The sequence below is a fragment of the Meleagris gallopavo genome, chromosome 2 (assembly GCF_905368555.1).
Source record: "Meleagris gallopavo chromosome 2, MGAL_WU_HG_1.1, whole genome shotgun sequence".
NCBI classification, from domain to species: domain Eukaryota; kingdom Metazoa; phylum Chordata; class Aves; order Galliformes; family Phasianidae; genus Meleagris; species Meleagris gallopavo.
In genome coordinates, this window is record NC_139405.1 from 45,264,823 (window position 1) to 45,291,005 (window position 26,183).

The 26,183-nt window shown below is 40.1% G+C and overlaps 1 protein-coding gene across 5 annotated transcripts in view; it reads left to right on the forward strand.

Annotated features, from left to right (window-relative positions):
- UTRN (utrophin) overlaps positions 1-26,183 on the forward strand; it is a 356,268-nt gene that overhangs the window by 51,121 nt on the left and 278,964 nt on the right. For all 5 annotated transcript variants that reach the window (XM_085216963.1, XM_085216962.1, XM_085216960.1 and 2 more), the window contains 5 exons: positions 3,431-3,492; positions 18,046-18,138; positions 19,505-19,582; positions 22,588-22,680; positions 23,545-23,717. In XM_085216963.1, the coding sequence (XP_085073089.1) occupies positions 3,431-3,492; positions 18,046-18,138; positions 19,505-19,582; positions 22,588-22,680; positions 23,545-23,717 (499 nt within the window). The remainder of the gene's footprint in view (positions 1-3,430; positions 3,493-18,045; positions 18,139-19,504; positions 19,583-22,587; positions 22,681-23,544; positions 23,718-26,183) is intronic.

The following is a 26,183-nucleotide window of genomic DNA, read 5'->3' on the forward strand; positions in this document are numbered from 1 at the left end:
GAGGAACCATTGTTACAGCTGAGTTCTTGCCCAACTGCTGAAATTTGCTGTGAGGGAAGGAATGAAGAAAACCATTGTGCTGGCCACTGGTCGTGGGGACTGAAGATGCAGTGGGAAGGCAGAAACTTACAGAGTGAATAGCTTATTACTGCATACATTTGTTTTCTAATGGTGGTGCAAGAGAAGGGGATCTGCACAACAACCCTAAGTTTTGCTTTTTTGTTTTTTTTAAAGCATTGACAACACAGGAAAGAACTGCTAATTAAGCTTGTTCTGTTATAATGAAGTCAGGGCCCTGTATAGACTGCTGAGTGTTGGAAGTTCTTCTTTAAGCCATGTGGTTGTGAACTCCAGTGCTTTTGTAGTTTGATTTGCTTTGCGTCTCTTGCTAGCGGGGGTAAAAACTACTCTGGTTTCCAGCTTCAGATCTTCAGTGCTTATTTTTGTCTTTAGATGTGAATTAGTCTGAGGTGCTTTGACAAAAGGATGGTTACTTTCAAGATTTTCAGTCAAAAAAATCCTGCACGCAAGAATAGAAACACCGATTCCTTCTGCTGATGCGGGGCCCGTCAGATGTGCTAGTCCTGGGTGGGGCCGTCCTTGTGATAGATACTCTTGCTTGCCCAGAGGTATAGGCAAAGGGTTGTTTCTAACTTTGTTACATTCCTAGTGCCTTAACTGGAAGCCGCAGGCTAATTCCTTCTTTTATTTCTAAATTCATTCTCTACACTTAAGTGAGAACTTAAATAAAGAAGTGAGGAAGGTAAACTTAAGTCTTAAAATGTGAGCTGACCGTTGGCAATTTGTTTTGCATTGGTTGGCAAGTGAAACACAGGATTTATCTAGTTCAGTCTGTTCATTTCCACAGGGCACTTTCCTCACAGCGCTGCTCTGCCAGCTACCTTGGGTGCGATAACTTTTGTCTTTCAAAAACTGAATAGCACAGTTTCGTCATGTAAGCACATAATGCATTTTGGGGAAATAATGGAGCTGACTCTCAGTATGAAGCAGAGGTTAAATAAAGGGCAAAGCACAATCCAGTGAGGTTTTTGTTTTTACCTCTCTATTTTTAGTTCCTTTGGATTCCTTTTTGCTCCTGAACATATTTGTAAGGTAACGGCTTGAACCTGAACTGCACATTCTACTGTCTCAGTAGAATTAAGGGACAGTGCTCAGAGTGGAGGAGGTACATAAGACTGTAAACGTGATTACTGTGGGAGATCAACTGCCAGGACAGAGTTAGGGCGTTAGTTCACATGAGCTATTTGTTTTGGGAGTACCCCTATTGCATAGTCGTGCATCATGTTGTGTAACAGAAGCCAACATCCAGAATTGGAAGCTTTTTCCTTCTGTTGTCATCACAAGAGTTTAATATTGTGTGTGTGTTGGTTTCTTTTTACTTCCTCTTAAAGGAACAAACTGTTCTGACATCAGCTGTTAAAAGCCCATTAAGTGACTGGAGGGCATGTAGAGCCACATTTTTTCAGAGGAAACAATTGGTGTGATGGTGAAGTAAAAGTTGGCCCACACTCTGTCCTTTGCTGCTCCGCAGTTCTATTCAGTGTGAGGCTCCTGTGAAAGGAAACACAAGTGTTTTAGCAAGTTGGTAAATTTGTTTCTCACTCAGCTAAAACTTGCTGACATTTTTAATGTCTTGTGTGAAAAATGGTGTGTAGTACCATGTGCTTCACTGAATGGTAATACTATTTTTTGGCTAATTTGTTATCTGAATCCTTATGTCAGCCTCCAGAGATTAACTTTACAGACTCATAGGAATCTAAAGAAAATTAATTTGAGGGATAAAATACCTTCTTGCTGTTGTTAGCAAAGCAGCACTATATTGGTTTCAGATTGTTTTCCAGTGATTTATAGCAGAAAGCTTGACATGACCCTAGCTAAAATGGCCAATTACAAAAATCCTAGTTTCAGAGGGTTTTTATAACGCAAATGTGGAAGTGTAGTTTAAGTGGGAAAGTATCACCTGTTGATTTTATTGCTGAGCAAGACTGCTTCGGCGAGATGAGGGTAGTGAGGACTCTCATTCTTTGCTCAACTAGAAAGGACACTGAGAGATAATGGGATCTATAAATCCATATTACTTCTGCCTCCACTGTAGATCAAGTTAATTTGTGTCAGTTCTGGGATTGTTGTTTGTTTCTCTCTCCCTTGGAAACTTTTTCTTGAAATGCAGGAAAAGTGGCTGGATTTTTAGTAAATGTCACATATACTATGGCAATGCACAGTCTAAGCATATAAATTGAAGTGAGCCTGAGCTTTGGAAGCCAGAGCTGGGGGACAGGTGCTGCAGGAGCTTGGCCTGGCCAGCTGAAGCTGATATAATGCTGGGGAATAGGAGACTTCCCATGTACTGTTCTGGGAGGGGGGAAGGGTTCAGAAGAAGGATGGAATTTACTGAATTATGTTTAAAAAGAGATCGACATTTATATCTCAATGCACTCGATACAGATAGTACTTGCAATTAATGTGAATGGGAAGCATTATTAGTTGGTGGACAGAACTTGGGACTGAATTTTGTATAAGGCTAATTTTTTGGTCTACCAGTATCAGTGAATAATACAGTTCGTTCCTGTCTCAAAGAAAACAAACAAACAAAAAAACCCACAACACAAACTTGGAGCAGGAAAAAGTCAAAATATTTAATGTATATGGAATTTAAATCTTGATTCTGATATTCTGTGTCAAGCACCCACCTCATAAGAGACTATGTCTAAAATTACAGCTGACTCCCAAATGACATTGTTAAAAACAGTCTAGAAAGCAGTCTTTTCTTTGCTGAGTTGCAGGCTGCAGCTCCTCCCTGTGCTTTGACCTGTAGATTCTCTCCTATCTTTTCTCTTCATCCCGCTGGGTCCCAGGCTGAGGTATGCTGATGCTGCACCAGTAGATGCCTGCCTGGCTGCCCAGCCCTTTCACACACGGGTTAGTGACAGTTCATTCACCTCGTTTGTGATTCAACTGTAAAACCAAGCCGGAGGTGGGTAAGCACGTGAGTGCTTCCAGGGTTGTCCCAGCAGCTTTGCTGCTCTGCTGAAGGAGGCTATTATCTGTATCAAAAGCTTCAGTAAGGACCTTAGCAGCTTGTGAAGTAATGCATCAGGGTAATAAAGTGTTGACAGACTGTTGTTTAAAAGACTGTGGTTTTGTAGGCTGCTGCTCTTCACCATCTTGGAAGCTTGTGATTTTGGTATGTGTGTCGTTGTCCATCTCAGTGCTGGGGAGCACTGTGAAGCTGAGCTTAATGTAAAGGAGGCACAATAATTTCTGTCAAAGCTGAAACTATACCAAATTTTTGTGTAGTCTTCTACAGATAAACATATTTCTGCTATTGAATTTGGGTGGTGTTTAGTTTTTAACAAGCTAAGATGAAGAACAGTACATTCTCACTCATGGCTTTCTTGTCTCTCTCCAGATGAACACAATGATGTACAGAAGAAGACGTTTACGAAATGGATAAATGCTCGGTTTTCCAAGGTAACATTGGTTTTGAAAATACTTTATTCTTTTTTATTCATTGCTTAGAACAGTATTGGTTAAGTATACTTCGCTCTTTTGTAGAATGTGCCTAGTAAAATTGTCAAAATATTTAATGAAAGCGTACATCTGCTAGGCAAAACTGTTTATTTCTTCATTTTCACCACACACATAAGCATTTCCCACAAAACAAACATACTGCATGCCTTGTTTAAGATCTCAGAATGATAGATTCTATTTGTCGTTGTTAAAATACACCGTTATCTGCATTGTGGTGTCTGGTTTTTAGTCATTTTTAAACAGTTTATTTTGCATGCAGTTTTCTGAGTGTATTAAAGTAGATTCTGAGCAGCAGTCACTGTGTTTACTCTGTGCTGCTGAGTCAGCTTTGCTCATCTGAAACACTCTGCAACCTCTGTCTGAGGCCACCTGTTGTTGCCACTTTAAGTATTGACTGAAATTTTGTATAATTGTTTGCTCATTTTGAATTCTCTCTGGCTCTCATGCTGTACATTTCTTGTTTTAATTCTCTGTATTGACTTGAGACTTACTGAGGTTCTTGTTTTATATTTTGGGATGAGAAGGGAAGTGGTGGTTGCTTTGGGATGCTATTTAAAGCCCACTTTTTATGCCATTCTGCTAATAGTGAAAAATAAAGCATTGCCCAAGAGTGCGGTGCCTGTGGGAGGTTTCTCTGGTTTACAGTTTGGACATACAAAGGAACATGGGTTATGATCAGAGAAGAACCATGGTTTTTTTTTTTCTTTTTCTCTAGTATGGTGCTGAGTGGAATAGGGTTAACTGCTAGTTATCCTGCTTTGAATAGGGCCTTATGTGAAATCCTGGAAGTTGATGCAAGTGTAGAAGGAATATTTTGGTGCTTTTTAAATATAGCAGTGTGACAGTACTGTGGCAATGATTAGCTGCCTCTGCAGCATTGCCCTTCTGATATTCTTGGTCAGCTTATAAAGAAGGTTTTACCTTCCTCCCGAGCTTCCTGTGCAATCAGACACCAGGCAATGCAAGGTTTGTGGCCTCGGTTGATTCATTTTGGCCTAGGTTTGTTTTGGCTGAAAGCTGATATGCTGCACTCTTTATCCAAGGCATACTTGTCTAGCTTCCTCTTTAGGGGAGCAGTGTATATACATAAATGACTGCTCTCTATTCTGCCTTTGCTGCTGAAACAGAGGAATGGTTCTGTGGGAGCAGTTTGGCAGGGCAGCCTTGTGTAAGGAGTGAAAACTTGGTAGGAAAGGAAAGCCTATTTTAAGAAGCTTTCCTTGGCGTAAAGATGGCATGATCTTGGAAATGATAGTGATACTGAGAATGTGTTATGTGGCTTGTTTGTACATGTTACAGACATGGCTTTCTATGGAAATAAATACAATTGTTTTCAGCTTTTATATATATATAAAATATGTTATATAAACATATTTAATATATAAACATATAAAATATATGTTATATTAAAAGGCTTTTCCTTTTATGTTATGTATTTGTATGGATCCTGCTTGCCCTGTGGCAGGGAATTCCAGATGCTATGGTCAGATAGTAGTTAGAATAACTTGGTAACTTCATGGCCCATTAAAGTACCTCTAGCTATGTAAGCCATGTTAATAATTAAAGAGATTTATTTTTGAGGACATACTTCACACATCTAATTCAAACTTGAGCATGCCCACTTTGCCATGTCAAGATCTTGGCTTAGGAAGATATATGAACTAGAGTGTTCAAATTACAAGGAAATTGCTCATGTGAAGCAGAAATCTCCTCCTGTAAGAGTCTAGTTTCAACTATACTTTGAAAATGGGAAGGGATGAATTACATTGTTATTGAAGCTTTTTGCATTGTTTAAAACTTTTCTCTGAACTAGATTGAGTGAACTGCTTAGTAGGACTGGGATTTTGGAGGTTGGATGAATGTATTAGACTTATGTGGCAGAAAATAAAACAGTGACTAAAGAATGTATGAAAATGCAAAGTTCACTCAAAGAATTTTAATTGTCCTTCCGTGCTAACTATGTTATAGTGCCCCTTCATCTAGATACATGAATAAAAACTAAGTAACTCAGGCTTTAAGCCTATTTTTCTAACTTTGGGATTTTTGTATGCCATTGCATAATGTACTCAAAATTGCCAAACTTGATTAAATAAATCCAGTATAGATTTACGAAGGATCTAGAAAGGGAGCATATCTCTCCTTTCTCTCTTCAGAGAGTAGTTAAGTGAGTGCAACGAGTAAGGCTCAAGTGTGCTATACTGATAGCTACTTTGGGCACCTATCCAGCAAAATGTAAGTTCTTGCTCTATTTTATAGTACAGTAACTTGGTTTTTGCACATTTAAATTTGAAATGCAACTTGTACTTGCTCATGAAGTGAAGGGATAAGTAATTTAAAGTGGTTAGAGACTTAAAGTCAGTGAATGAACTCAGCCAAACCTCGGTGCTTGCTGTAGAAATCTGCGCCTTAGAAGAGCAATATATACAACTCACAAGCTTGTGATGGTCATGTAGCACAAATCTTTAGTATAATTGTAAACAAAATTAATCTAGCTGTTTTGTAAATTATAGCTAATATTGATACTAAAATTGATAGAGGTTGAATCAATACAGATTTGGTATTGAAAAAAATATCAGTGCAGAATCATAGAATGGCTTGGGTTGGAAGGGGACGCCAAGGATCATAAAATTCAAGCACCCTATTACAGGCAGAGTTGCCAACTGCTGGATCAAGTACTTGATCAGGGCCCCATCCAATCTGACCTTAACTACCTCCAGGGATAAGACATCCACAACTTCTCTGGGCAACTTATTCCAGCACCTCACCATTCTCTCAGTAACAAACTTCCCTGTGACATCTCATCTAAATCTCTCTTTAGTTTAAAACCATTCCCTTTGTCCATTCTACCCTTGTAAAAAGTTGATTTCCCTCATATTCATAAACTCCCTTTAAATATTGGAAGGCTGCAATGAGGTCTCCCCCTAGCCTTCTCCTTTAACAAGCTGAATAAGCCCATTTCCTTCAGCCTATCTTCACAGGAGAGATGCTCCAACCCTTGGATCATCTTTGTGGCCCTCCTCTGGACTGTCTCCAAAAGCGCCACATCTTTCCTATGTTGGGGGCTCCAGAATTGGACACAAGTCCATGATCTTATCCAACAATTTCAGTTTGATCTCCTGAAGTTCAGGGTCCTAACTCCAATCTTTGCCAGTCCCACATTCTTTGAAATCACAAACTCAAGCAGGGCATGGCTGCCTCAATCTTAATATCTTTTAATGATTTCCTCCACATTGTTGAGCACTAGATCCAGCAGCACTTCACCTCTAGTCGATCTCTCCAATATTTGAACTAGAAAGTTATAGTCAATGGACTCCAGGAGTCTTCTGGTTGATCATTTGTAGCTTGGCCTGTTGATTTGCAAGCAGATATCCTGGTGGTTGAAATCCCCCATCATGATGACAGCCTGAGAATATTTCAGCATATTTTTATATTAAGCCATACATATGATGTTTGTCCTTATTATTTTTCCATTGCTCTGTCCAGTCTTGATCAAGACTTAGATTTAGCTGTTTCACTGTCAAATAGCCTAGTTATATGTATAGTTAATAGTCTTTAAACATACTAGAGTTGTATTCTCTATCCCCTTTTTATTCCTATGTCATTTCTTGCATTAATTTTGTTTATTTTTGTGGCTATGTATTTATGGCTGTACATTAAAATAAATAAATCTGTTCAGGTTCTAAAATCGAGAGATCAAAAATGGAGAAAGTGCTGAAATTCATGTTCTTACCCTGTATGCTCTACTAAAGTTTTCATAAGTGAGAAGGGTCATGTACTGCTTTTTTCTGCTGAAGTTTGGTATTATTCAAGATGGATTATGCCCAGTAAGTCAATTATCCAGTATATTTTTGTGCTTGCTGAATATATGGCCACATGAATGAACTTAGTAAATGTGATGTTGCTAAACCTTTTTATCACAGAATTATAGAATGGAAGAGACCTCAAAGAGCATCAAGTTCCAACCCTCCTGCTACAGGCAGGGCCACCAACCCGCACATTTAATATTAGACCAGGCTGCCCAGGGCCCCATCCAATCTGGCCATGAAGACCTCCAGGAGTGGGGCATCCACAACCCCTCTGGGCAGCTGTTCCAGCACCTCACCACTCTCATAGTAAAGAACTTCCCCCTGACATCCAACTCAAATCTTCCCTCCTTCAACTTAAAACCATTTTCCCTTGTCCTGCTATTATCTACTCTTTCAAAGAGTTTTTTTTTAGTATCGTTGATTCTTCCTTGGTTTCCTTTATGTGATGACTGAAAGGTTTACTTGTTTGTAGATTTTAATGGGTATATTTTCAGAACACCTTTATGCAATGCAAGAGTATTGTCTTGTGTTTACAGCCACTGCAAATATTTATAAATATCAAAGGTAAACTAATTTTCAGTGTCCCATCAAATATTGGCTAGATATGTAGAGTTGGATATTTTTGTAATGTCTTCACATAATCTGGAGCTCTAACTGAGTCTTATTTTGTCTCAGATAATTTATTCTGCAAACTGAAGCAAACCATCTAAAATATATACATTTTAGATTTTGAAATGGAACTTGATCAGCATAGGGAAGAGATTTGGGAAAGATGTTGCCTGTGTCAGCAAAGACAGGGCTAAGTGGTCTTTAGAGGTCTCTCTCTTTTGCACATAGCTACTTGTTACTTATAGGTTATGCTTTGAATCATAGATCTCACTAGAAAGCCAGAGTTTCCAAGGAAAACTTACATGAAAAGTGATTTTTCTCCCATGAAATGTAACTGCATTTTCTAACCAGCTCTGCGAATTGATGCAGTGATGGCTGCAGCTTGCCTGACACGTGGGTACAGCCCAAACCGCGAAGGCCAGATGATCCACAGCTCCTTAGTCAGTGCCCCTAGGTTATAAAACAGGAGGAATCTGTCTTTAATATCTTTGCCGTGAAATCACTGCTTGTTCCTACCCCGCTTCTTTCAGTAATGTTCACAGAAGTAGATTAAAAAATTTTTAGCGTCACAGGAGAACTTTTGGTTAAAAGTAGAGCTTGAAACTAGTTCCACAGGATAGATTTTTTGCTCTATCATCCATAGGGCCAGTCTTTTCCTTTTTGCAGTATTCACCTTTGCTTAATAAATGCTCCTTTTACCACATGGTGAAATAAGGCAAGACCTCTAGATCTTTTTCTGCACAGCAGTAATTTGCTCTTCGAGCAGATCCGGTCTGTGTACTAGATTAATCCAGGAGAAGGTAGAGAAATCACTTGATAATGCACATGCATACAGTATTTGCTGCAAGTAAGTAGTGGGAGTGAACAGAGACTTTGTATTCAACTCTGATTTTTACTTTCCTGGGCTTTAAAAATAATTGTAATTGGAGTGTATTTGAACGGCAGCAGGCTTTGGGGTGTGTAGATAAATCTTGCAGACCTGTGACATTTCAGCTGACAAACAGCATAGTGGTAGGATACTAACACTTTCGGTGTGAAAAACTCTAGAAGGTTACTAGATTTTATAGGCACACCGAGACAGCAAGAAGTATTATTTCCCACTTTACACCCTGCGAGCACAGACTTTTCTGCCCTGTTTCTTTACAGCTCCTATTTACTTAACTCTGTTCTTTTCTCCTCAATTACTATTACAACCTCCTGCGTTTGAAAGCTTGACTGCCCAGCAAATTCTGGCAAATCTGGATTTTTTTAAATCGTACTGCCTATTCTATTCCCACTTCTTTGTCACTTAGTTACTTATCCAGTGAGACCCAGTTTTTCTTGTCAAAGTTGCAGATATGGTCTATCTCTCCTTTGTTTCTCCATCTGCCACTCGAGATCTTCTCGTCCCTTACAGGATTTGATTTGTTTTGACTTGTTTTGCGTCTTTTTGCTCCGTTTTGCCCTTTTTATTTCTTGGCAAAGGGTCTTTGCTGGCTTTCATGTTCCTATTTTCCAAGGTATTCCTTTTCCAAGCTTTCGGATTGCTTGTTTTACTCTCGTGCTGTTTCTGAACTTGGCAGGTAGGAGCCACAGTCAGCACAAGCAACATGATGCCCTATATCTTAATTTAGATCTGCGGAATCAGATCTGTCACAGCTTGTCGGAACTTTGCTCTGTCACTCTAGAAGAAGTTCACTCATTCAGCATGGGCAAATTGAGACTTTTTCCTAAGGAATCATTATCTTCCATTGTATTTGGGAAATTCTCTCACAGATGGCAAAAACACTATTTTTAAGAAAGTAGTGTTCTGCTGAAAGAACATTAAACCCCTGGTGATGTTTATACTGTGTGCGCTAACACTTGGTGCAGGGCTTCTGTGCATTTGTTATCCTGGGCTCTGTTATGTCCTCCTTTCCTAGAGAAGTACCAAATAAAACAACAAGAAGGTGGCAGAGGACAAACTGGCGGGCTTTTATTTGGAGTGCTTAGTGATGAGATAACTTTTATGTATCTTTAAAATTAACACATTCCCTTCTCCACTGGGAATTCTTGTGATAACTGCAAAGTCTTATCTAACTTTCTGAATGATGTGCTATATAAATCTTTTCCAACATTTTTGCTCTTTACTTTTTTTTCTCCTGTTCTCCAAGGGTTGTTTTTTCATGTAGTAAATGTCTGACTCCATACTTGTGAAGACATATTGTTACTCTGCTGTGGCTCTTAGCACATGTGATAAATCTTTTTAAAGACAAAAGCATGCCTCTACAAGATAATTAATTTCACATGACCTAGGATACCTGAAGTCAAAGACCTTTTGGAATTGATTTTTTTTTTTTTTGACAAGAGAATTCTGAAGTTAAATATATTCTAGAGGGTAGATCAAAAAGATTGATTAGACAATTTTGTCTGTCCAGGGAAATAAGACCCAAGAGAGTCTGTTCTTCTCTTTCTGGTTGAGCCTTTGTGGTACAAGCAAGGAAGTAAAATAATCACGATCTGCTTGTTCCTGATGTTTACCAATGCTCAGTTTAACTCTAAGACTCGCTCAAAAAGGTAGTCAAGTCTTATTTAAAAAAAGGAAAAAAAAACAAAAGAAAGCAAAAAGGCATCAGCCTATGAAACTACATGAGTGGAAAAGAACTGTTGTTTGTATGAACTGACATAAAGCCTTGAAAAAATTATTTGGTGCGCTTTTGTTTCTTATGTGGTTTGTTATTTGATCTCTTCTCAGAGGGAGGCACTAAGAAATGCAGGAAATTATTTTTCTCTTCTAGTAGGCTGTGAGATGTGATAAGGATGGTGAGGCAATAATAAGTTAATGATCTCTCCTGAATTTAGATACTGCATGAGAATTGCTGGTTTTCTGCTTTTCTCTTAACTCTACTCTAATGAGTGTACAGTCAGCATCATCCATGCAAGACTTCAAAGCTTGTGATAATGATATGGACTGTAACTGCTGATTTTAGTTACTGCTCTGGACTTTGAATTAGATTTTGAGTGTAATTCACAATCTCAGTTGGTAACTATCCCAGTTGTAGTGTTTGTTTGTTCATCCTCAGGCATGACAGCTGAATCTGGTATAGGTACTGAAGCAAAGTCATTCCTTTATCTGGTCAGCGGGACCTTTTTTTTTATTTTTAAAGGAACCAAGTTACTGTGCTGAAGTTTATATACAAATTCATTTTAGTTCTGTTATGTTATATATCAGTGTGAGGTAATGTAAACGCATTAATAGTAACTCTAGGACATGGGGAAAATATTCGGAGTTACTGATGACTTGTTTGTTTTACTGGCTTCCTATGTCTGATATTTGCTTTTATGTTTTTCCTCTTTTTAATGTGTACTCAATCAGATATCTCAGGTGTTCTGTAAAATGAGCTATCTTTAGCTTTTTGACTCCTTAAGCTCCTGTCTATCACCTGGTAGAATTAAACTTTCTGCTGTATCTCAGTGATAGGTCTTAATTTTTTCTTGTTAGTCTGGAGTTATTTAGTTGCATTTAATTACTTTAGTGATATTTAATTCTGTCTGTAAGGTATTTTGCTCCTGTGACTGTAAACTCTTATTTTATATTCAGTATTAGTTTTGTATATTGATTTCACTAGGGCATATTCAGCAAAGATGTACAAAAAGGAGTAGAGCATACTCAAAGTACATCTGCCAAGTTGCAGTACATCTAACAGTTATGTCTGTTCTTCTGTAACTCCTCCATGTCAATGGAAGGAAAATGGAAAAAAGGATGACTTTTTAATAATAATAATAATAATAATAAGTTATGTAACCAGTGATTAGGGTCTTAAATTAGAAATTGGCAGGATTTAACAGTTTTATTTGTTGACATGGTTGTTTACTTTTTTCATTGACCTTTTTGCTTTCTGAATTTTCCCACATTGAATTCCCATGTATTGGTCTCATGATGAAGCAGCACTGGACATTCTGAATCTATATTAGTCATAATAAATTGTAGTTCTTACTCACTGTGTTGTTTGTAACTGAGTTTAAAATAAGTGGTTACCATGAATTTCCTGGGAATGTGTTTGAATGTGACAAATGGTTCATGTTGTTCATTAAGCGCCATTCAATATTTCTCCTTTCTCAACACAAAAAGGGGAAAGAATATTTGCAACTCTACTACTGTTTACTAAATACTTATCTGTTAGTTACAAAACAAACAAAATCACCAGTGCAAACCAAAACAAAAAAAACAACTTTAACATTAGGTAGGGTCATATAATTGAAGCTGTGCGTGGTTTTTGTCCAACAAACTGAATGCTGATGGATGAATTTGTACCATCAGTAGCTATGGACGATTCTTTAGGAAAAATGAAAATCTGATCCAGATTTCATTTATAGCTTGCTTTGTTTTTGGGGAACACCTTCTGGCAAAGGGAAGGAATGATTTCTGCACAGTCATGTTGGCAGGCCTGAATGACCTTTCTTTGGAAATCCCTCACACAGCATGTAATCCCAGATGTATGCCAGGATGTGAGCCCCTGTCTTAAAGATGAATCTAGGTGGAGAGGCTGGAAGATGGCCAGCAGGCATGTGAGGGCTGCTGCTGTCGGGATGAGGTCACTGTTTAGTTGCTCCTGCCTACTTGGGGGTGGTTCTCTTGCTACAACGAGCAAAGCTTATGCCTGTGCTGACTGGTCCTTAAGGCCTATGCCTTTCTCCAGTTCAGAGATGGCTAAGAAGAGGTAGCTACTGCCCTAGACACAGAATTGTAGAATCATTTAGTTTGGAAAAGACCCTTAAGATCATCAAGTCTGACTATCAAGCTCAACACTACCAAGCACACCACTAAACCATGTCAATAAGCTCCGTGTCCACATGTTTCTTTAGTATCTCCAAGGATAGGCTTCCCTGGGTGGCTCATTTCAATCCCTAACCGCTGTCTGTGAAGAAATTCTTCCTGATACCTAGTTTAAACTTCCTCTGGCACAACTTGAGGCTATTTCTTATGTCATATCACTTGTCACCTGAGAAAAGAGGCTGACATCCTCCTCACTGCAACCTCCTTTCAGGTAGCTACACTCCTCCAGATTTATGAATCAGCATTAAATCCACTTTCTGCTGTAGATAGCCAGTAGACATTCTTTCTGCACCCTCCTTGCCTCATGTTATGGAAAGGGCTGGCACCAGAAGTGCTATCAAAACGCAGTGTAAGGAGGTGGGCTGTTTCTGATCCTCGTTTGTGAATCCTTTGATGGATAAAACACATGTTGCCATGTCAAGGTTACAGCAGACCTTTTCTGAGATTGCCTGCAGTCCTTAGCTCTTTTTTTTTTTTTTTTGCTTTCCTTCCTATTGCTCTGCCTGCCTTTCTCTCCCCTCTCCCTCTTTCTCTTATGCCAGTCCCTGCTGAAGTGAATCAGCTCCTTTCCTGCTGCCAGTTTAAAGCATTTGGGAAATGACTTGGCCTTTTCTTAAGTCTGTTAATTATGTTCTTTTGTCTATCTTATGTAGCCCTTGTCTCTATTGTAGAAAGTGTGCCTACAGCTCTGCTGGCAACGCGCTTGCAGGCTGTGAAAAGTTTCTGCCAGTGTTTTCTGTGACAGCAAGAAAAAACAACAAAAACAACCAGAACATAAGTTACGTGGAGCAAAACTACCTTCTGTTAACTGATAGAAGTGTTCAGTGAGGGGGATATGAATGTTTTACACCCTGTACTGGCGCAGTTCTTCTGGTACACTCTGTGTTCCTGCCTGTCCTTTATACTATCTTGGTAAGCTGGGACCTATTTTGTCTTTCAGAAAGGACTCTTTATCTGCCTTGTTTGTATAGCGCTTAGCTGGCCCTTAAGTACTTACCAAAGCAACCATGATTAGCAATTTGCCCTTGCTTGAGGGCTTATGGTTTATCACTGTCAGTCTTATAGTGCACGTACTTGCATTTCTTCATCTATTATGTTTGGTAATGGAGTGCTGCTACTCACAGAATGCTGAACTGTGTTCTGCTTGTGTCATCTTGAAGTAGAAAGTGAATAAAATACTGTCAGTTCTGAAAAGGTAAAATTTAGATTGGCTTAGCATACTGTAGACTCAGCAACATGCTTTTTTATCTTTCTCAAATGTGTATTTATGTGTGTGTGTCTGTGAATATCTGCACATAGACTTTTTCCAGGAGGCCAGATCTCTTTCTGGAAATTAGATGTGTGGGTGTGGGAAGAGCTGAGGCCTTACCTGCAGTATGGGAGGTGACTTCTGCCCGTCCCTTCTGCCTGAGCTCTGTTGACTGCAGCACACCAGCACAGAGCTGTCCTGCGGCTGCATACTCCACCACAGCATGACTGAGGCAGTGCTGCTTGCACAGGGCACTGTGGCTCTCTGTGGACTGTGGTGGCTTCATGTTGGTGGGCAGCTCAGCCCCACCACACTTCTTTAGTTCTTTAGTCCCCCTCCTCAAAAGAACAGGGAGAAAATTCAGTGAAACAAGAAAGCTTATGCATTGAGATAAAAACAGGAAAGTCACACACCAATTATCATCCTGAGCAAAATAGACACAGTGTAGGGAGATCAATATAATTTATTGTCAGCTACTAACAGACTGAAGTAGCGAAAACTAAAGGTGAATTAAAAACACCTTCCTGCTACCATCCACTCATCTGTACCTTCAAGGTTACACTTTTCCCCTGCCCCACCACGGGCTGCTCCCCAGGGGCTGCAGCTTTGGCCCAGAGCTCTCCATGGACTGCAGCTCCTTCAGGCCTCATCCACTGCTGCACTGTGGGCTCCTCCATTGCTGCACATGGAGATCTGCTCTGTGTGATGCCCATTGGCTGCAGGGAGCAGTCTGCTCCACCATGGACCTCTCTGGGCTGCAAGGATCTGCTGCTCTGTTCCTGGAGCACCTCCTGCTGCACTGACCTTGGTGCCTGCAGGGCTCTTTCTCTCACATTCTTACTCCTCTCTCCCAGTTGCTGTTCTGCAGCATTTTTCTTAACCTTTTTTAAATATGCTCTCATGGAGATGTGACCAGTATTGCTCACTGGCCCACTGCTGGAGCTGGCTCTTATCCAGTTTGGGGCATCTTGCAGACTGCTCACAGAAATTTTTGCAGTTTTTTCCTCACCTCACCTTTAACAAAACATTGTTGCATAAACAAAATATGTGAGGCAGTTGGAGTAGTGATGCTCAAAATTCTCCTGGCCCCATTGGAACCTGATGTGGATCAGGCTTTTTGACTAGACAGGTTAGTGATCTCATGCTGTGGCTCCCATCTGCTTCTGCACTACTTCAGCAGCATCCCCCAGCAGGTTATGTGGTGGGCCCTACAGACTGAGGTGCAGCTGTACATCTATGAACACAGCAAACTGGCCTGCTTTGGGACTGGCCAGTACCTGAGCAGAGGAGGAGCGTATGTCTATTCTGTCTGCATTGCCCCAAAGTTGTTCCTTGTCTTCCCTTGGGAAATGGATTTGTGGATTTGTGGCCCCATCCAATCTGGCCTTCAGCACCTCCAGGGATGAGGCATCCACAACCTCTCTGGGCAGCCTGTTCCAGCACCTCACCGCTCTCATAGTAAAGAACTTCCCCCTGACATCCAACTTAGATCTTCCCTCCCTCAACTTAAAACCGTTTCCCCTTCGTGGCTCTCCTCTGGACCCTCTCCAACAGCTCCCTGTCTTTCTTGTACTGGGGGCTCCAGACCTGGACGCAGTACTCCAGATGGGGCCTCGCAAGAGCAGAGTAGAAGGGGACAATCACCTCCCTGTCCCTGCTGGCCACTCCTCTTTCGATGGAGCCCAGGATACCATTTGCTTTTCGAGCTGCCAGGGTACATTGCTGGCTCATGTTAAGTTTTTCATCTATCAAGACCCCCAGGTCCTTCTGGGGGGGAGAGTAATTTGGTTTGCAGAAATAATTTAATGTTCTCCTGCTTACTCTCCAAACAAACGATGTGGTGCTCTGAGGGCCTATGAAATGAAAAAAATGATTCTCTTGAGAAAGTGAATCTGAATTATTTTTACTATTGCAGCAGGATGCATTGGATGGGGCTGAGATGTACTACGACCTGTTGAAATGAATGACTGAAAGTAGCAAGTCATTTATTTTGCTTTTGTGACTGGAAAGGGAGGGAATGGGATACAGAGAGAGAAGGCTGCATGCTTTCAGCATCCTTGGTGCACTGTATTAAATGAGGCATCTTTCTGCTTTTTTCAACAATTTTTTTTTTTTTTTTGGACTTGTTTAAACTTCTAGACCTTTAGCAGTGAACTTATTGAGGATATATAGTTGTAGCATTCTCAGTTTTGATGGTTCCAATCTGTGTGTTACATGTATGTACATTGCTTTAATTGTTTAGTGGTCTGTTACATGAGAAGGTTTCTAATTTATGCATCTGTGTGTGGAGACTGGATTTAATGCAGTCAGTATCTTGCTAAAGTAATTAAATGCTTTCTGCAATTTAAAGGGAACTAGCAGTTGGTCAGATAACTTGTTGACAAGGGGAGGAAATCCATAGGCGTGTGCAGTGGAACCTGTCTGAATTCCTCTGTGTCCTGTGATTGTATGTGCTGTGCTTTCACACTGCCTGTTTGTGATAGGCTGTGCACAACCACTTTATGACTTGTGGGCATCTGCTATCACAGCAGTGTTTGAGTGGTACTACATCCAGCCAGACCTCTGCTAGCTCCTGCTATCTACCCTCCTGTACAAGTGAACAATTTCTCCATGCCCTTACCAACAGTATCTTCTGTACGGTGATGCAAACTCAATCTACATCAGATTTATTTCGCTGTATTGCCCCTGTGAATCACCTCCTGCCATTACATACCGCAAACTGTACGAGAGGTTTCCTGTCCTGCAGCTCCAGCATGCTTTAAAGGTTTAGTCAAGTTGCTGTGAGTAGCAAAACATCTGAAGCATCTGAGAAGTGCATGCACTAGGATGAAAGCTTTGAGCCCTAGAATGTGTATGGCTGAGCTTAGGCAGTGGCAGTATGTGATGACAAAACATTATCATATACTGGGATTTAGTGAATGCTTCTATTGAGTGTTAGTCTACCAGCTGTGTATCTTTCCACATCCTTTACGTAAGTACGTGTGAATGTGTAATATGCACACTTTCAGGCAAGACTTGTGAAAGTAATTAGAAAATAAATTTGTCAGAAAAACCCATTTTGGATCTAATTTACCATTAGAAACAGGCTAATGTCTTTGTATTTTAACTAAGTTGCCGTACTTATATGGTTGTCCTTTTTGTAGTTAGTTCAACTGGCTGAAACTGAGTGAGCGAGATGTGTTTCTGTACAGAAAATTGAAATGTGGTTCCCCAGCTACTTAACTCTGATTTTGTGTGCATAGTTCATAGTAGTATCAAACCTGGTAAAACTTGACATTTAAGGAAACCCCTAATGAGATCTTGAGGAAAACAGATATTTTGTCAGAAAATGGGATTGAGTGAGTAGTTTTTAAAAATTTTTTATTTTTTAAGTTACTAGTGGACATGGAGGCAGGAGGAGGAGCATGAAGGTACAGAAGGCCTGTGTCAGCTAATTCATGTCAGATGGACCTTTGAAAGCCTTCTTTCTGAAGAGCAATGTTACAAAACAAAGCAATGGAAAAAAGGCAATATTAAAGTTTTGTTTCTTTTTAAGAAAATATTCTTCTTTTCAAATTGACTTTTCAAGGGGACAACTTGACTGATCTGGCAGCCAGCAGATGAGTATTAAAAAGAAAATGCTCTTGCTTGACGGCGCAGTCAGCAGCTGTCTTAATCCCCCCTCACTCTGAGAGAATTTGTCCCAATGGATTCTTTCTGAAAAGCCCCATTTACCTCCTCCACTAGATACAGTTAGACCATAGCATTCTTTCACAAATAATTCCTCAAATATGCCAGGTTTTGTCTTTTGCCATTCCTGCGTCTGTCCAGTGTTGGCCAGGATATGCTCATTCTCAGTGTTAAGCTGCTGATGGAAAAATACAGGGCAGAAAAGAAGGATATCTTCCTGATCACTGTCATAGTTCCTTGATTTTTATCTAGTACATTCAGTAACGAAGAAGTGCATTAACAGATAAAAAGGAGAAAGTATCCTTTTCAGGAGCGTACTGCTTAAACACTATTTTTATTACCACGTTGGTTTGTTTGTTCCGCAGAGTGGGACACCCCCAGTCAAGGACATGTTCACAGATCTGAAAGATGGAAGAAAGCTTTTGGACCTTTTGGAAGGTCTGACAGGGAAACCTCTGGTAAGATAAATGTACATGAGTGTGTATTCATGTTGAAAACAAAACAAGCTGTCGTGTGTTTTTTTTGTTGTTGTTTGTTTAAATAAGTGCTCCTAGAGTATAGTCTGACTTGCTGTCTACATTTCCAGTGAATTTCCACAGAATTCTACTGATACATTATGTAGAGTCAGGTTGAAACCATTTGTGTAACTGTTGCATTTAAGGGTTAACATGCTGTTTAGCAAAGCAGGTAAAGCTAGTGGTGTTGTTCACACAGTATATATTCTTAATAGAGGTCTTTAAAGGTCTCTTTCTGGATGATTCAGAAGAGTGAACTACTTCTCATATGCTCGTGAAGACGAAAGTAAGAAAGGTAACATTTAATAGGCAAAACAAAAACATACATCTCCATTGGAAAAATCTTTTGTGATCCCACGGGTTTGAAAAGGCTGAAAAATTAAACAAATTTTGTTTAGATTTGAGAATATGCTTGTGGGGCTGAGAATTCTTAGCCTGCTTATACTGATGCCTTTTCAATCAGATAGATGAGGTGAAACCTACGCCATCATATGGAACTAACCTCTTGATTTAACTTTTTACAGAAATCTCAAGTTGACTTATTGCTCTTAACAGGAAATCTTTAGGCATTTAAAATTTTACCTTTCCAGCTTGCCTTATTTTTCTGAACACATGCATTTCACTAGTAAGTACTTGTAATGGTTCAGGGTCTGATTTGAAGTCTATTGAAGACAACAAGAATTTCTTGGTTTCTAATTTAGTTGATTACTGTGTTCCAAGTTCAGCTTCACATTCTTGCAGTTTGATGATGTTCTACTGCAGGAATTGAATTGTGGTGATTAAAAACAAATGGAGTGGCAGACACTATCAAGAGCTGCAGTATTTTTTTTTTCTCCTAATTTTAAAAGGAAGAAAAGATTGGGAAGTGTAACTTCTTCCCAGTATGCGAAGATTTAGCAGAGTTTTGCCTGCCAGAAAAATGAATTGCTCTTGTTCACTCTTGGGAGCAAAAAAATTCCAACTACTCTGGCAAACATTCAAAACCCTCAGATTTTCCTTTGGAACTCCCATTTTGCTTTTGTATTGCCAGTACATAATTTTGAAGATGCTGGAAATAAAAATTCCAGCCTAAGATGAAGTGAAACATGCTTAAAATCCAAAGCCTAAGTACCTTAGATGGAGGAATTTTGTTCTCACCAGTTTTCATCTTGATGTTTATTTTGGAAGTATTGTGGATGAACTTTCTTTTTCTATTAAAAAAAAAAAAAAATCACGAGAAAAGAAAGACAAGTTTTTCTGTTGCTCACTCACTTATTTTGCTTTGATCAGCTAAGTTTATTCTGATACAAACATTATCAATCTTTTTCAGCCTAAAGAACGAGGTTCCACAAGAGTACATGCCTTAAATAATGTCAACCGAGTACTGCAAGTCTTGCATCAAAACAATGTAAGCATGCTTTTCCACATCTCTTTTTGATATACTTTTACATTTATTCTTGGGTGTTAATGTGTTTGTAAAAGATTGTAGCACTTAAGATGAGAATTCAACAGGTAAATTGTTCTCAGTTTTCTTCAGCCAGAGTTATTTCAGTGTCTGGCAACGTTGTGAAATCCTAAAATGCAAATTTAATCCTAGTATAACTAAGTTCTCTTAGAATTACTAAGATGTGGATGTGTTCAGCCTTGAAAACAAAGCTGACTTGAAACCCAGCTATGCGTAGACCATGAGCATGTCAGGACAAATAGTTAATTTCCAGTGAAGGAGCATGACTGGTACAACAGTCTCTAAGGTTATGACAGGCGCTTTGTCTCTGTGTTTTCATGTCCTGCTCTCAAAATGCATGAAGATCTTTCCAGTGACAGCTGTCAAATCTTTCCTGAGCATTCCTGACTTAGCTCTGCTAATTGATCAGGAAGAGCAAACAGAAAACTCCAGCCACTTATCTTTAAGAAAAATGGGAATAACAGCTGTTTCTTTTATTTTAATTTTTGTTCTTACTGTGTAGAAACTAGTAACGCTGTAGCAAAGTAATTTTATTTTTTCCCGTACAACAACTCCTGATAAGCATAGTTGTCTATAATTAGAATTTCTATTTGTGAATGTCATGGCACTGATATAGTTTAATAACAACATTCTGGCAAAGAAATGCATCTAATGAAAAAGACACTGGCATAGTTATGTAAACTGCAGATTGAAAAGTAACATGAATGTGCTATATAATGCTGCAGTTTCCCTTCCACATTTGTAAACCAGTGTCATATTTCTAGGAAGCAGCCAAAGTTTAGTGGTGGGCTGTTTGTTTTCTTTCTTTGAGGTACTGTATATATTGATTATTATTATTTTTTTCCCTAAGGATAAGTAATAGGTCTTCCCAGCTTGAAATTTATTTAATTTATGAATATAATAAATGAAATGATATTGAGTTATAGGAATTAATTAGTTCTTCCATAAGCTAGTGTTTCTAGAAGTAAACAGGTGGCATTAGTTAGCTGAAAGTTACTGAGGTCACATATGATTTATACCTACTGTTTACCTTCATTAGAAAATGTTTGTTTAAGATGAAGGGAAAGCCAAGAAGCAGTTGCTTTCTGTGACCTGAGAGTTTGTGGCCTGCACGGTATTCATAACTTTGAAAACAACTTATGAAATCTTTAAAATCCACATTGCAAGGAACAAGCAAGTGTACAAGATGTAGGTGTTCAAATGACGATGGGACTTGATTCATCTGATGAGCTGAGTGACTTTATGTAATGAACTTAAACTTTTTTTGATTTATGGACCAGTTTTTTATTTCAAAGCAAGCAAAAGAAAAAACCCCAAATCACTATATATAGCCAATATCCATCTATTTTCAGAAGTATTAGAAGTCTACTGTCAGCATTCTTTTATTGGTTAACTTTGTTCAAATCTTAGCTGTGCATTAACCATTCAGTGAGTTGCTATCTGTGCGCTGGAAAACATTGGTTTAATAAAAAAGTCATTAAAATACAAAAGTGGGCATATGGATTCTTTTATGTATGGTGTAGATTGCAGAGGAAATACAGTACTTATAGTACTAACAATAATTATGCTTGTGATTTAAAAAAAAAAAAGTTTTTTTTTTTTGTTACCCATTCTCAGGAATGTTTCTCTTCTGTTGAGGTGAAAAAAGCTTTTGTCATATAAGTGTTTTGTTTTTGTGCCCTTCTCCTTTGGTCTTTCACCTTCTTGTGTTCTACAGTGCTCTAGACTGAATTGTTTAATGGTGGGCACTGGCAGCACTTTCAATGTGTTTTTGCCTGTTCAATTTACAGTTGCCTCAAGAAGGTATATCCTCAGTGTTTATAAAGAGATTTGCATTAAAATTCCATTCCAACTGCTGTAAAAACTGGGAGAGGTCAATCCACAAATCCAAGAACTTTGAAGCATAATTTGTGGATCCATGTTAATCTCAACAGCAAAGTTTGGGTTTGATTTCACTAATTGGGACACCTGTGTGGAACTGAAAATTGCGTAGATGGTATCTGAAAGCAATGAGGTTACAAATACGTTTTGCAGAACTCAAGCTATTCAGCCTAAAGAATGAGGCAGTTTGATAAGAGGAAACATATTCACAGAAAACCATTATTTTCTTGCATATTAGGTATGCCTTATAAAATAAAATTAAACTTTTTATTGTTTTTACCTGTTTTATCATTCTGAGCTAAATCCACTGACAACTAGAGGATGGGTTCAGTCACTGTCCTCTGATTGTCCATGTTGTTGAACTGCTAACCAGATCCTTGTTGTGGGTTTTGTCAATATGGACAGTGCTGTTCCCAGACACAGCTCTTGGGGGTAGTGTAAACTTGGAACTGGATAGTACAACTTTGTTCTGGAGCCAGGATAAGAACGGGAGAGAAAAGCTTCACCACAGAGTTGCAATACAGTGTTATTTGTCTGTGGAACTGGAGTATGGCACAGATTATTTGTGAGAATGAAGCCCCATTCTCTGCACTGTATGGGAACGTGTTTCAGCATCTGCCAAAGAGAGCTGTTACTAGCTGTTTCCATAGGCCATGGTGGTGATTAATGCAATGTCTGTTAGGTTCCTCCAAAAGATGGAGGTTGGTGGTGCTTTTCATTGACTGAATGGAGAGGAGTAGCCTCTATTCAAACTCTGAAGTAGCAGTGAGTGTCTGGTAGGGTGCTCTAAGCTCATCTTCTCCTGAGTGCTGAATACTTAATGCTGGAGTGGGTAGCCTCATGTATTCCCTTGTGTACTGAAGTAATCTCCTCTCTCCCCATTTTTTTAATGATGTTCTCAGTTTGAATGTCCGAGGCATATAGAAAACTTGAACATCTTATTTTTTTTGAGTTTTTCTCAAAAAAAGTTTTTCTCCTTGTGTAAACTTGTCCCACTTGGATGCTCATTCATACAAAGCTTTAACCTTTGACAATGTTGTTTGATAGAGTTGATCTGACCTTTCCAGGTGGAGTTGGTGAATATTGGAGGAACTGACATTGTTGATGGAAATCACAAGCTGACACTGGGGCTGCTGTGGAGCATTATCTTGCATTGGCAGGTGAGGAAGATGTAATGAGATCTCTTCCCTTCCAGGAATCATGTACATCTAATCTGGGATTCTCACAAATCTTTCTGGAGTTTTTGCAATGTAAAAAAAAACCAACCGTTTCTATTCTAGACTGGTAAATAAATACAGGACAGTGTTTGGTTTCTGACCTCTGTCTGTTGGCTGCCTCGTGTGATGTGTATTCTCATATTTGCTCCATTGTACTCAGTTCCTGGGGCTGTTAAATACTAAAACATTGTTTATATTTCTTCCTGAAGATTTAAGCAGTTATGTTTGCAGGTGTTTTTCTGCTATCTTGGTAGCTTTGTTGGGCTTGCATCTTTTATGCAACTCTGGAGGTTTGTTTCTCAACGTCATAGATTGAATTACTCCCAGTTTATCTGCATACCTGAGAGGATCACTGGATTCACTTGGAGGGACTTCAGCGGATGCTTGTGCATAGCACAGCAAACAGCACACTTCCTGTGTTGGCTGAACAGTTATCCTGTTCTTGCCAAAAGCCTCTGCAAAGTTGTATATTTGGGGTTGGTTTACTAATGGAACCCCAGTGCAAGGCAGTAAGAAATATTATACCCCATGGTGTGTGCTGGCAGCACTGAGGAGCGGGGGAGGGCTGTAATGTAGGAGTAACTTGTCATTTATTACATGGTGCTTTATTGGTACTTGTAATCAGTTGAGAATAAAGATGGCCTGAAGGCTCCTATTCCTACCTCTCATATAAAGAGATAAAACTTGACTCGTAGCTTTTCACAGAAAAGAAGCTTTCCTGGTTTGTAAATTAGTTTTGTTCAAAAGATTTGTATGCAGGAGAAGCTGAGAACATGTCTGTAAGATGTAGGTGCTGGTGTCTTGCAGGTGAAGGATGTCATGAAGAATATCATGTCAGATTTGCAGCAGACCAACAGTGAGAAAATTCTGTTGAGCTGGGTTCGGCAGTCCTCAAGACCTTACAGTCAAGTCAATGTTTTGAACTTCACAACGAGCTGGGCAGATGGACTTGCTTTTAATGCTGTCATCCACAGACACAAGTAAGTGACATAGTTCTTCTTTTATCTATTGAAGTAAGCTGTTTTTTTTTTTTCGCCTGTGTCTTTGTGCTTGAGTGTTTGTAGGCTTCTAGTTTCAGTAGTTCATTTTTGTTGTAGTAACAATAACAGTCATAGATATTACTGGACCCTTGCCAAAAACAAAGCCAAGGCAGCAGTGCAACTCTCAGAATTTTCTCATGCACACTCACTAACCCCTCTCAGTCGTCTTTTCTCAAGGCTAAACAGACCCAGTTCACTTAGCCTTTCTTCATAGGGGAGATGCTCCAGGCCCTTCACCATCTTTGTGGCCCTCCGCTGGACTCTTTCCAAGAGATCCCTGTCTTTTTTGTACTGGGGAGCCCAGAACTGGACACAGTATTCCAGATGAGGCCTTACCAGGGCAGAGTAGAGGGGGAGGATCACCTCCCTCGACCTGCTGGCCACGCTCTTCTTAATGCACCCCAGAATGCCATTGGCCTTTTTGGCCACGAGGGCACACTGCTGGCTCATGGCCAACCTGTCGTCCACCAGGACGCCCAGGTCCCCCTCTGCAGAGCTCCTCTCCAGCAGCTCATCCCCCAGCCTGTATTGGTGCATGCAATTATTCCTCCCTAGGTGTAAGACCCTACACTTGCTTTTGTTGAACCTCATCCGGTTTCTTACTGCCCAGCTCTCCAGCCTGTCCAGGTCTCGCTGAATGGCAGCACAGCCTTCAGGCGTGTCAGCCAATCCTCCCAACTTTGTATCATCAGCAAACTTGCTGAGGGTGGCCACTATCCCCTCATCAAGGTCATTGATGAAGATGTTGAACAAGACCGGACCCAGCACAGACCCCTGGGGGACACCACTGGTTACAGGTCTCCAGCCAGACTCTGCACCACCGACGACGACCCTCTGCGCTCTGCCAGTCAGCCAGTTCTCAATCCACCTCACTGTCCACTCGTCTATCCCACACTTCCTCAGCTTTGTTATAAGGATGTTGTGGGAGATAGTATCAAATGCCTTTCTAAAATCAAGGTAGACTACATCTACCGCTCTTCCCCCATCCACCCAGCATATGACAACATCATAGAAGGCCACCAGGTTGGTCGAGCACGACCTCCCCTTGGTGAACCCATGCTGACTACTCCTGATAACCTCCTTTTCTCCCAGTTGTCTGGAGATGGTATCCAGCACAAGCTGTTCCATCACCTTTCCAGGGACAGAGGTGAGGCTGACAGGCCTATAATTACCCGGATCTTCCTTCTTGCCCTTTTTGAAGACCGAAGTGACATTGGCTATCCTCCAGTCTTCAGGGACCTCCCCTGTTATCCAAGACCTCTCAAAAATGATGGAGAGCGGTTCGGCAATGACCTCCGCCAGCTCCCTCAGCACACGTGGATGCACCCCATCAGGTCCCATGGACTTGTGGACCTTAGTACTGCCTAGGCGCTCACGCACGTCCTTTTCCCTGACTAAAGGGAAGTCTCCCATTCCCCAGACCCTCTCCCTAACCTCCAGGGTGTGGGAAACCTGAGAGAGCCTTTTCGCTAAAGACGGAGTATCTCTGCCTTCTCAGCATCCCCTGTTACCAGAACTCCCCCCTCACTTAGTAAGGGTCCCACATTCTCTCTAGTTTTCCTTTTGTTGTTAAGGTACTTGAAGAAGCCTTTTTTATTATCCTTTATCACTTTAGCCAGATTCAATTCCAGACGGGCTTTAGCCTTCCTCGTTGCATCCCTGCAGGCCCTGACTACATTCCTATATTCTTCCCAAGTGATCAGACCCTTTTTCCACATTTCATGGACCTTCTTCTTTCCTTTGAGCTTGCGCATGAGCTCCTTGCTCATCCACACAAGTCTCCTGCCACCTTTTTCCGATTTCTTGCTCACAGGGACGCACCGATCCTGAGCTTGGATCTTCTCCTTGTGCTTTCTTCATTGTATCTTCCCTCCCATGCAATGGGAAAAACTCCTCCTTCAGTTTGCCATATCACTTCAGTAGGAAAGTACAGAAGCTTCAAAATGAGGGAATGAGGAAGATGGGCTTTGTGGCTCTTTTTAGGTTTTCAATGTATCTTACTTGAAAGATTCTATATTCAGCACTTTCAGGAGGGCAACTTTTTGCATTTTTTTGTTGAGTAGCAGAATGAAAGGAGAATAGAGTAGTTTTTCTTTGTATTTTATAATGAGTGGTGTTAAAACAGCTTGTGTTCTTTCTGATTTTGGGAGTCTATAGAAATCTCCATTTTACAGACTCCTCCAACACTCGCATACCTTTGTGTCTGATCTGTCTGCTTCTGGGCAACTTAAATGAAGGCAGTTTTCTTTTGCATGCGTTGAGTGTTCTTTACCATAAGTAACTATTTCAGTGTGATAATGGCATGATGACATTACCTCTTAGCCACCAGATAGCTGTCATAGCAAATAGTTCATACGTGCTGCGTATAAATATTCTGAATGTTGGTAAAGTGTTCACAAGGCCTGC